Source organism: Pongo pygmaeus, chromosome 7 (assembly GCF_028885625.2).
Source record: "Pongo pygmaeus isolate AG05252 chromosome 7, NHGRI_mPonPyg2-v2.0_pri, whole genome shotgun sequence".
NCBI classification, from domain to species: Eukaryota; Metazoa; Chordata; class Mammalia; order Primates; family Hominidae; genus Pongo; species Pongo pygmaeus.
This window is the reverse complement of record NC_072380.2, coordinates 40,119,026-40,131,495: the sequence shown is the minus strand read 5'-3', so window position 1 is coordinate 40,131,495 and position 12,470 is coordinate 40,119,026. Positions and strand designations below refer to the sequence as shown.

Sequence of the window (12,470 nt, the reverse complement as noted above, 5' to 3'; positions counted from 1 at the left end):
CAACCCTTCCTCCAACCCCCGGTAGTTCCTGGTTTCTAGTGTTACCATCTTCATGTCTAAGTGGACCCAATGTTTAGCTCCCACTTATAAGTGAGAACACGCAGTATTTGGTTTTTTGTTCCTGAGTTAATTCACTTAGAATAATAGTCTCTAGCTGCATCCATGTTGCTGCAAAGGATATGATTTTTTTTATGGCTGCATAGTATTCCATGGTTTATATGTACCACATTTTCTTTATCCAATCCACCATTTATGGACACTTAGGCTGATTCCATGTCTTTGTTATTGTAAATAATGCTGTGATAAACATGTAAGTGCCAGTGTCTTTTTGGTAGAATGATTTATTTTCTTTCTGTCTTCCTTTTTTTTTTTTTAATTTGAGACAGAGTCTCTCTCTGTCACCCAGGCTGGAGTGCAATAGCACAGTCTCGGTTCACTGCAACCTCCAACTCCCTGGGTTCAAGCAATTCTCCAGCCTCAGTCTTCCAAGTAGCTGGGATTACAGGCGCTCACCACCAAGCGCAGCTAATTTTTGTGTTTTTAGTAGAGACAGAGTTTTGCCACCTTGGCCAGGCTGGTCTCGAACCCCTGACCTCAGGTAATCCACCCGCCTTTGGCCTCCCAAAGTGCTGGGATTGACTCATTTTCTTTTGAGTATGTACCCAGTAATAGGATTGCTGGATTCAATGGTAGTTCTGTTTTAAGTTATTTGAGAACTCTCCAAAATGCTTTCCACAGTTTCTGAACTAATTCTAGTCCCCCTAACAGTGTATAAGCAGTTTGTTTTCCTCATAGCCTCATCAGCATCTGTTGTTTTTTATTTTGTAATAAGAGCCATTCTGACTGATGTGAGATGGTGTTTCATTGTGGTTTTGATCTGCATTTCTCTAATGCTTAGCTGGTTAGCCATACACAGAATAAAACTAGATGCCTTCCTTTCATCATATACAAAAATTAACTCAAGATGGATTAAATATTTAAATGTAACTTCTCAGACTATAAGAGTTCTAGAAGAAGACCTAGGAAACACCATTCTGGACTTTGGCATTGCCAAATAATATATGACTAAGTCCTCAAAAACAATTGCAACAAAAGCAAAAACTTACAAGTGAGATTTAATTAAAGAAGCTTCTGCACAAGAAATATCAACAGAGTAAACAGACAACCTACAGAAAGGGAGAAAATATGCACAAACTATACGTCTGACAAAGGCCTAATATCCAGAATCTATAAGGTAGTGAAACAATTGAACAAGCAAAAAACAAATAACCCCATTAAAAAATGGGCAAAAGACATGAACAGACACTTCTCAAAAGAAGACATACAAGTGGCCAACAACGTATGAAGAAAATGCTCAACAAAAATTAATCTTCAATATTTATAAACAAGTTTGGAGAATGCGGCTTATACTTATGGTCAAGTGATTTATCTGGTCTCAAATGCTGGAATTTGTCTTGTTTATTTCATCACATGCCACACTGAGAAATCATAAGACTCTCCCATGGAGAGTGCAAGGCCTTCACTGATTAACAAAGAGGAGAGCAGAACTGACTTTCTCTACAGGGCGGGCTTCCAGCATGAACAACATAGTAAGAACTCATTTCTACAATAATTTTTAAAAATATAAATATTCGCCAGGCATGGTGGAAGGCCCCTGTAGTCCTAACTGAGGTAGGAGGATCACTTGAGCCTAGGAGTTCAAGGCTACAGGGAGCCAGGATTGCACCACTGCACTCCAGCCTGGGCAACAGAGCAAGACCCCGTCTCAACAATAACAACAAAATTTTTAAATTAGAGGCACGCTAGCTTCCAGGAAGAAGAAAATGCCATAATTTACTGGACAGTTTGTGCCTCATGGGCAGAGAAAAATGGTTTCTTTAGTGACGACAATTGGAAGAAAGCTTTTCTAGTATTCTTTCTTATTCTCCACAGTTATTTTGCCTGCCCTTTCACTGGAAAAATCAGCTATAGCCAATGTTCACAGAAAGATGTTGAAGAAAATAGTTGAAGTTCTGCCTTTTGATGTTTAAATTCCCACCACCCTTTCTACCTAATCCTGCAGGGCTGTAGATTGCAATTTAGAGTCTGTATCCTTCCAATGCTGCTCCTTCCTAAAAGTTTATATGTGAAACCACAGCACAAGTAGTTTTTTGTTGAGTACAAACAAGAAAGAATAATCAGCATATGATTTTTCACTTAATTTTTTTTTTCTTTTCGTGACAGAGTCTCGCTGTGTCACCCAGGCTGGAGTGTGGTGGTGTGATCTTGGCTCACTGCAACCTCCGCCTCCCAAGTTCAAGCAATTCTCCTGCCTCAGCCTCTTGAGTAGCTGGGACTACAGGTGCCTATCACCATGCCCGGCTAATTTTTCGTATTTTTAGTAGAGACGGGGTTTCGCCGTGTTAGCCAGGATGGTCTCGATCTCCTGACCTTGTGATCTGCCCGCCTCGGCCTCCCAAAATGCCGGGATTACAGGCATGAGCCACTGTGCCTGGCCTTAAAATATTTAATTGACAAACATCATATATATTCAAGGGGTACAATGCGACAATTATACATCTTAAGATATAGTCATGTTAGGAGTCATGGTTTCAGTGTAAGAATTTGGAGTGGGAGGGAAACAATTTGGTCCATAGCAGTAGTCTAAAGGCAGGATGTTCTAGAAGAAATAATGAGGAATATTTAATTATGATGAAGGGGAAGATAGCAATCATAATGTTGTATGCATCTAATTACATTGCTTCAAAATATATACAGCAAATGTGAGAGAATAAAGGAAAAAGAGGTCCATAATTATATTTAAGAATGGAAAAAAACAACCTACCTCAGCAATGTAATTTTTCATTTTATCAAAATATATATTTCTAAAATCTTATACCAAAGAGCAACATTGCTAATATAGAGTATTTACCAAAACAAATAATATGGTGAGAAATAAAGCAGTATCAATAAATATTAAATGACTGAAATCTTACAGAGAAAAGTGTCTGACCATTGTGGATTTAAATGAGAACCAATTAATAGAAATATGACTTAAAAATCTTGAAAGATTTGCAAATAAAACAATGAGATAACTCATTTTGAGCTAAGTGACATTAAAAATACAGCATATCTAAACTTATGGGATCCCAAAAAGGCAAAGCTGAGAGGTAGTGCATTTATAGCTTTAATGTATAAATAAAAATAAGGTTAGTTTGAATGTAGATGATCTAACTCCATCTCCAAAAAGCATTATAGATGGTGAGTTAAGCTAAGAGATGCTAAAAAGTAGGAAATAAGTTTTAAGGATAATATTGGCTATCAAAGAAATACAAAATATAATGAAGAAAATCATCAAAGCTCAAACTAATTCTTTGAAGATGTATACAAGTTATAACAACCTACAAAAACGGGTATCTTATTTCAAAAAAGCTGAAAAAAAAATTATCCAAATATTAGTTGAATAAAGGGACATGATCACCACAGATCATACACGTATTACACATGTAAGATGGCATATCCTCAACCAATTAATGGCAATAAATATGGATACAATTTTATGAATAATAAATTTTCTCAATTAAATAGAAAAGTAAATCTGAATCACCATTGAACCATTGGCATAGTTGAGTCTCTAATTAAAACACTTTCCTCCAAAACAAACAAAACATCTAGGCCCACATGATTTCCATAAAAATGGCTCCAAAATATTTAATGCTTGTAATAAGTTACTTTAGACAATACAAAAGGAGGGGCTAATTCTCACCTTGTTTTATGATTTGAGATTTATGTTAACTATATGTTAACAAAAAGAATTCTGCAATATATTAAAAGAGTACGACATGGTGAACACATAGAAATTATTCTAGGAATAGAAGATGAATTTTATATTTGAAATCAATCATTATAATCTATTTTATTAAAAAATAGATACAGAAGATACATTTGTTAAATTTAGAACCTACTTAGGACAAAAAAAGAAAGATCGAATACTCTCAGCAAACTTAATGTAAAAAGAGACACCTTCAAGAAATGTTTGCCTATTCTAAGGTCATGAAGCTATTTTATCCTCTAACACAAGCTTGATTGATTTGCCTTTCAATGTGGATGTACAATCCACATTAAAGAAATTTGTTTGGTGTAAAATAGGGGACAGAATCAGTTAGCTCACATTTGATAGGTAATTGCTTCATAACAACTTATTTAAAAGGTTAGTTTTCCTCCAAATAAATACAGTTGTGCCTTTGTAATAGAGATCAAGTCGCCATATTGCTGGCCTCTTTCCAGAATCTTTTATGACCATTGGTGTTTTTGTATGTCCTTCCACCAACACGACGTTGTCATAATGATTCTACATTGATAGTGAAACATCAAAAATGGTAGTGTAAACCCTGCTAGTCTGTTATTCTTCAAGACTGTTTTAGGTATTCCAAGTCCTCTGCATTTCCATTTTAAAATCAGCTTGCAATTTCAACAAAACTGTTTGATTTGTATTGCTTTTTATGGAAACTTTAGATCAAGAGAGATTAGTATCAACAATATTGAGGCATTTTATCCATCAAATGCATAAACATATTGTGGAATATCCATATCCTGTAGTGCACCACACAGAAATTAAAAGAAGTATGGTTACACTCAAAATTAATGAATTTCCAAAACTATATTTTTAGAAGAACTAGCCAGAAATAAAATAATAAATACTTAATGGTGCCATTTTTATGAAGCTAAAGTGCAAGTAAAGATAAGCCATTGTACTGAGATCAAAATAAAGATTCTATTTTATGTGGAGGTAGTGCCTGGAAACTTGCTGAAAGGAACTTCCTGAGTGATGAAAATATTTTGTATCTAGTACAAAGTACTAGTTACACAGGTTCATGTGACACACACACACATGCGCACACACACACAAGTACACACGTATGCACTTCCCCAATACATGTGTATATATGTGTTTTCACATAAGTATACATAAATTATACATACATGAATGTGTACATATGTGTACATAAATACACATAAATATATATACACACACACTGATATGTATATGAAACGGTATCAAATCTGAAACATTACTTAAAAGGTATGAAAGGAACTTGCAGTGAGCCGAGATGGCGCCACTGCACTCCAGCCTGGGCGAGAGTGCGAGACTCCATCTCAAAAAAAGAAAAAGAAAAGGTATGAAAGCACCACACAAAACAAGCTTTACAATAATTCCAAAGGGCAATAATTGAAAGAGATAACAATGTTTTAGTTTCAACTGTAAAAGGCAAAGATTATTTGATTGCATTTTCTCTACAAGTTTCAAACCCATTTGTAATATCACAGGAATTTTAACCCCTAAAGGGTAAGAGAAAGACCAAAAAATAACAACCATAGGATAATTTATATATCAATACTAATATAAAGCAGCAAAATATTCTTTAAATAAAAATCTATATGTATTTTGTTTCTATTACTTAAGATGAAACAAAATCTTAGTAGCATTATATAATGATCCTGAACATATATGTAGGTATATTCTAAAAATCTACTGAAATAGAATGCAAACAGTGAAACTGCTTTGAATATAGGCAAAATAAATTATTAAGTGTTCTTTCAATGCTATTCTGGACTTGACTTTCTATTGACTGGGCTGTTTGCAATTACTGGGTGGCAGAGGTTAATGTGCAGATTTTTGTCTGGTAGAAATGCAAATAATTTCTCTCTGGTGGACGAGATAACCCACATATTATTATTTATTATTCTCTAAAACACTAATCAGTTTTGTATCTAAAACCTACAATTCTATCCTAACATGTTTATTAATATACTCCTAGCTTCTCAAATGCTCTTTGATATGGTTTGGCTGTGTCCCCACCCAAATCTCATCTTGAATTGTAGCTCCCATAATTCCCATGTGTCATGGGAGGGACCGGGTGGGAGGTATTGAATCATGGGGGTGAGTCTTTCCCATGCTGTTCTTGTGATGGTGAATAAGTCTTATGAGACCTGATGCTTTTATAAAGGGGAGATCCCCTGCACACGTTCTCTGGCCTGCCACCATGTAAGATGTGCCTTTGCTCTTCCTTCCTCTTCCACTATGACTGTGATGTTTCCCCAGCCATGTGAAACTGTGAGTCCATTAAACCTCTTTTTCTTTATAAATTAGCCAGTCTTGGGTATGTCTTTACCAGCAGCATGAGAGAAGACTAATACACTCTTTGAATTGTGGTGAACATCTTACCAGTTCCTTGACTAAATAATGAGTTGAACAAAACATAACATGTGTTCATTAAAGAAAAAAAAGGCATAGATAGAATGTTGATACATAAAATTAGAGACAAGAGTGTTTTTTTAAAAAAACTTATACGGCAGGCACATTTATAGAGAATGCTCACATGTTATGCAAAAAAACAAGTCTCAATAAATCCCCACTTGTTTACAAATTTCTCAGTCTGATGATTTGCATATAAGAAGCCTAATAAATGCTTGTTGCTGTTATTATTTGAAAACTATGGTTCTAAACAGGTATATTCACCAAAAGAAAATTGTCTGCTTTGTTGAAATTTTTTGTCCCTAAATATATATTTTTTAAATTCAGTGTTAAATATAGTTTTGCTTTATTGTCACTTGCCTTTCAAATCAGAGGTAATAATAACAAGAACCTGTAGGACATTCTCTTACTGCTTTCCATATCTTTAAAAATTTTTTATACTAGTCTGGACTGAGCTGTGTCCCCCCTGAATTCATATGTTGACGCCTTAACCTCCAATGTGACTATATTCAGAGATAGGACCTGAAAGGTTAAACAGGTCATGGGGGGGCGCTCTAATTCAATAGGACTGCTGTCCATAGAAGTGGAGGAAGAGACACCAGAGATAAGGCTCTCCATGCACACATAGAGGAAAGGCCAGCAAGAAGGCACCTTATTACAAGCCAAAAAGGTCTCAGCAGATGCCAACCAACCCTGCCAGCACCCTGATCTTGGACTTCTAGAACTGCGAAATTCCACAGAACTGCAAGGAAATAAATTTCTCTTGATTAAACCATCAAGTCTTTGGTATTTTGAGCCTATAATGATCAGACATTTGAAAGTGTCTTTGAAAGGAAATACAATAAAAGGAAAGATCAAAAATGTATGTACTAGTAAGAATACAGGGAAGGCAAGAGCAACTGAACATGAAGGAAAAAAAAAAACCCTGCTTTTATACAAATGCCTAAAGTGAAATCACTGGATCTTGTTGTTTCCATCTTAGTGAATTATAAGAGATAACAGGAAACAGGAGAAAAAGAGAAAAGTATAAGGATGCATTTATTGGTCAATAAGCCTTTTCTACAATATCTCAAAAACAGGGTGGTTTAAAATAACAGTACCAGTATTAATATAGTACTACAGTATTCAGCCTCTTGAAATTTAGCTGAATCCTTCAATTTGTTTCCTGTAGAATCATTCTCTCTCCTTCTCCTTCCCCTTCTTCTCCTTCTTCTTTTCCTTCTCCTTTTCATTCCTTTCTTCTTTCTCCTCCTCCTCGTCCTCCTTCTTCTTCTTCCTAACACTGTCTCTCTGAAAGCAGATGATACACTAAAATGTGGAAATTTGATAAATGGGGATTTGTCCATGTGCATGCAAAATGTAGAGCCTTTGCAGTACCTCCACACAAGTAATAAAGAACTTTAATTGGTACCAAGTGTTGATGGAGAGAAGGGAGTCATTTTATCAGAGTCACAGACAGAAGGTAGACGTCCCATCAAGGGTTCAAAGAGACGTAAGCATCCTTGCAATGATGTAATAAATACTTCACTTTCATTCACATCTCATTCTCTTCTCTCCATTAGAAAAAATCAAGGTAAAACTCGAGGGCAAAGTATCCCTCTGACATGATCCTTTTGTGTCATCTTTTTGGGGTAGAGGGCAAGGTAGAAAATAATGGAAAATTGATTTAGAGAGGCAACAGAAGAAATCAAAATGTATACCTAGAAACCTATCATGAAGTATATTCACCAAAATGTTATTAGATATATTTGAAGGGGTAGCAGGATATGTGGATTTTTCCCAAAATTCATGTTATAGTGTGATCAAAATGCACTATAATAAGCATTTTACTCTTACAAAAAGAGAAATTATAAAGGTATTTTAGTTTTCCCAATAAAATTGAAACAACTGAAAAGTCAGAATTCTTATATCAGTCATTATTACTATGATATTAATTAATTCAGTGAGTTAACTTATGAATTTATAAACACATTTATGAAATGGCTATATAAAACATTATCTTTGAGGAATCAATTTTTTTAATTTTTAATTTTTATTATGGTACACAATAGTTACATATATTTATTGGGGAGATGTGATGTTTTGGTACAGGCATACAATGTGTAATGATTAAATTAGGATAATTGGAATATCCATCGCCTCAAGCCTTTATCATTTCTTTGCGTTAGGAACATTTCAATTCCACTCAGATATTTCAACATATACAGTAAGTGTTGTTAACTGAAGTAACACTATTGTCCTAGAAATACTAGACTTTATTCTATTTAATTTTGTTTTTCTACTCATTAAACCGTCTCCTCTTTATCCCCCACTTTGTTCTACCCTTCCCAGCCTCTGGTAATGACCAAATTTCATAATTTGACCCTATGTTTTTCTATGCATTTATCTTTAAATATTATCTTTTGTGAATATAAATATGACTGTAATTGTTACACATAGCTAACAAATTCCTGGGGCAATTTTTTTTCTTTGTCTGAGGCCACCAAATGGAGTCATCCATTTACATATTGGTAAAACTTCAGATTTTATTTTTCATAATTTTCTTACATTTATAATGAGTTAGGCCAACATGGATGGCACTTTTGGGGATAACAGATGCCCCTATTCCATTTTATCATGTGACTCTTTAATAATTGCATTGTTCTCCCAGTAAACAAAATAATCTCCCAAAACGTGTACATCTATTTTTTTTTCTCAGCACCCCAGAACCATAAGTCTGGAATCACTTGCAGTTATTTTAGCTCAATTATTGAGCCTTAGTATGGGGATCGCTTATGATGACATTAACAAATGCCAGTGCTCAGGAGCTGTCTGCATTATGAATCCAGAAGCAATGTAAGATTTCTGACTTTTATACTTTACATATATAGTTTAATGTAATTTTAATGTATTTAGTTGAAGAAAGTTTAAGTTGTTAAATAATGATGGCTATCAGCTGTGACCGAGGACTCCAGGACCAAAATGTGTATTCCAATGCCCCTGATGCATATTTATCTCAATATCACTTGTAATCAAATGTCACACTGGCTTTCTCACATGTGATCTAACACTACATGTATCAATATGTTTACTTGTATAATTTTACAATTTGATGCATAATTTGATAAGCCAAATGCAAGCTTGAGATCACTACACAAAAAGTATTTATTAGTATGAACTTGTCCGCATGACTGTCCTTCAACCTGCCTTGGTTCAGCCTGAAGTCTCAGTATCTGTTGATTTCAGAGATGCTGCCATTCAGCTTTTTCTTTGTCATGAGAGAAAGTCTTTTGCAGTATTCTAATCAGGCCTTAATGATCTAGTGAATTTTTTTTTGCTGATATCAACATTATTCTTACCGTACATTATGAATTTTTGTAGAAATAGGATCAAAGAGCCAGGGGATTTAAGGAAACCAGGCAGTAACTGGAGCCAGCCTCTTATCTTTCTGATGGATATTCTTGGAGGCATTCTTTGTTTCTCAGATGTGTTAGAGAATCAAGCCTCATTGCCTACAGCAGGAAACATCTCACTGTCTCCATTCCCGCACTGCTGCTCCCTAAAATATTTGTGCTTAAGTTCTTGTTTCAGGCTCTGATTTTTGGGGTGGCAGGAGTGGAGGACCTGTCCTAAAATTGTTGCCCCAGAGTGGCTTTAGAAAACAAACCTTTATGAAAGGATTGTGGGCCTGCATCAATACATGATCTGATAACAACAAGGGCACCTTTGGCAAAAGATAATGTGAAAAGTGCACTGCAGCAGGGCCAGGCTGTGGTGCAAGATGCCTTGTCTTTGGTTGTTGTGATTATTTAAATACAATGATACTAAGGATATTCCTGGTAGATTATGTACATGTGGAATCTCTGGCAAGTATCAGTAAGAGATTTGCAGTGCAGACCTATAGTTCTGCTATAGCTTCTGATGGCTGCTGGGCTCTTGTAGGCTTGAGCATGCATCCAGGAAATAGTAAGTTGTTATGTTATTGAAGTTTACTGTTTTCATCATAAATGAGGTGTTTTAGAGCCACAAAAATATATGTATAAGAATGTATAAGATCAAGTGAGCATATCAATCTATCTGATGACCAAAATGGTAAATCTGGGAGCAAGCTAGAGAAGGTCCAGATAGTACAAGTAAATAAGGGAACAAGGATCCCAGATCCTCAAGTCACCTACATCTATTGCACCAATATTTCTCAGTCACCATACACTAATATCCTCGTAGGGATTTTCTAAAACTGGTTGATGGAGAAAAAACAAACAAACCTCAGTCCAGTTTTAATATGTAAGTTGAAGTATTTTTTAAAAGTCAGTTTCATATAGAGTCCTATTAGATTTAGACCTAAAGACTGTGGGGATGGTAAATGTCCCCATGCCCCATGCATATATTTGTAAACAATATGTTGGGTTTTCCACCTTGTATGAGAGAAGTGCCAGAGATTGGAATCTACACAGATTCCTATGCTGTGGCAAATAACTTGGATACTTGGTGAACGATCCAGATGCTATAAAACTGGACATTTAAAGACAAGAAAGTGTGGGGAAGAAGTATGTGGATTTATTTAGAATGGGCACAACACATTTAGATGTTTATTTTCAAGTTCCACCAGAAAAGTGTTTACTTCAAAAGAAGCACTCAAGGACTGGGTCTTTGACATGTGTGAATGTCAACCAGCCTTTTTCCTAGGACACTCTAAAAAAAAGTCTTAAAATGAAAGGTACGCACTCCTTCTCTAGGAGCAAACTTCAGCCACTTTAGTGAAACAGCAGATTCCTGACCAACTAGGGAAAATTCTGTAAGATATTCTGTACATTTTTCTGTGGGTCCAGCAGAAAGAAGTCATTATTGCCACCTCATAATACATGCTGATATTGACCTTTCCTCCGCCTCTCTTTCTTCATCCTTACACCCTTACTCCTGCTTCCTAGAATCACCTCCCACATAAAATTCCTACAATCAAGTTCATGCTTTAGAGTGTTTTCTCCTGGCCAATCTAAACAGAGACAGATGACTTTTATATAGTTTGTATTAATAAGGCTGAGCATTATTCATTAAACTTTTATTTATCTCAACCACAATACAGTTGTTTACAATGTTGATTATAATGATTACAATAGTTGTAATGGTAAAGAAATGATAGGAAGGATAAGAAAATCACAAACATAAGAAGTTCTTTGGGCCCTCCACATCCTCTTGGATAATGTCAAAGTATTCTCTGTTCAATTTTGAAACAGGTAATTTTGTTAGGATGCCTGATAAGTTATTCCCATCATGGTTGGAACCCGTTCCTTAGTTTTGTTTTGTTTTTTCCTTTGGAAATAGGTTTCTTATTGTTTTTCTAATTGCACCATGTTTATGAGACTATGAAATTTGCAATTGTTTGTAACAAGTGTATAGAAATAGTATTGATTAATTTTTATTGAGCTTGTATCCTGCAGCTTTGCTACACTAACATATTCATCTGGAACTTCTAATTTAGTCTCATGAGAATTGTACTCATATGTAATTATATATTATAAATACATCTTCCTTTTTGATCTTTATATTTTTAAAACATCTATGTCTTGCCTTATCGCAGTGCTTAGGGCCTAGAGTACTATTTAAAACAAAAGTTTGATGTGTGACTGTCTTTGCTTCACTCTGATTTATGGGCAAGACTTGTAACTTTTCACCAGTAAATACATTAACTGAAGGTTTTACAGAGAGACTTTTAATCAGATTGAGAAAGCTTTGTAACCCTCATTTATCAGAGTTTTCATTATGAATATATTTTATCAAATATTGAGATGTTCATGTGTTTCTTCTACTTTATTCTGTTGATACATTGAAATATATTTTATTCATTTTTAATTGTTTAAATAATCTTGCTTTTCTGGGATAAACTGCATCGAGAAATGATGAATTATCCTTTTAATGTCTTAATCCTTTTTGTAGCTGGATTTTTTCCCCTAATATTGGCAAAGTATATTTGCCTGTATATTAATGAGTGATACAGATCTTCAGTAGTAATTCTCTTGCAATTCCTTTGACTGGTTTTAGTATCACAGTTACACTGGCTTCATATAACTTTCTAAAAGAGATTTTGTACTATTGATACTATTTCTTTCTAAATCGTTTGATAGCATCTACCAGTGAAGCTGTCTGGACCTGGATAACTCTTTTTGGAAAGGTGTTTAATTGGTCATTTTTGAGATATTTACATTTTGGTTATTTTTCCTTTTCTAATAAATGTTTTGTTTCACTCTAACTTAGATTT

At 34.9% G+C, this 12,470-nt stretch overlaps 1 protein-coding gene across 1 annotated transcript in view; it reads left to right on the top strand.

Annotated features, from left to right (window-relative positions):
• The window catches only part of ADAM2 (ADAM metallopeptidase domain 2), a 113,722-nt gene that overhangs the window by 72,905 nt on the left and 28,347 nt on the right, over nt 1–12,470 (top strand). Inside the window, exon 12 of the mRNA XM_054498868.2 lies at nt 8,934–9,070. Coding sequence (XP_054354843.2) covers nt 8,934–9,070 — 137 coding nt within the window. The remainder of the gene's footprint in view (nt 1–8,933; nt 9,071–12,470) is intronic.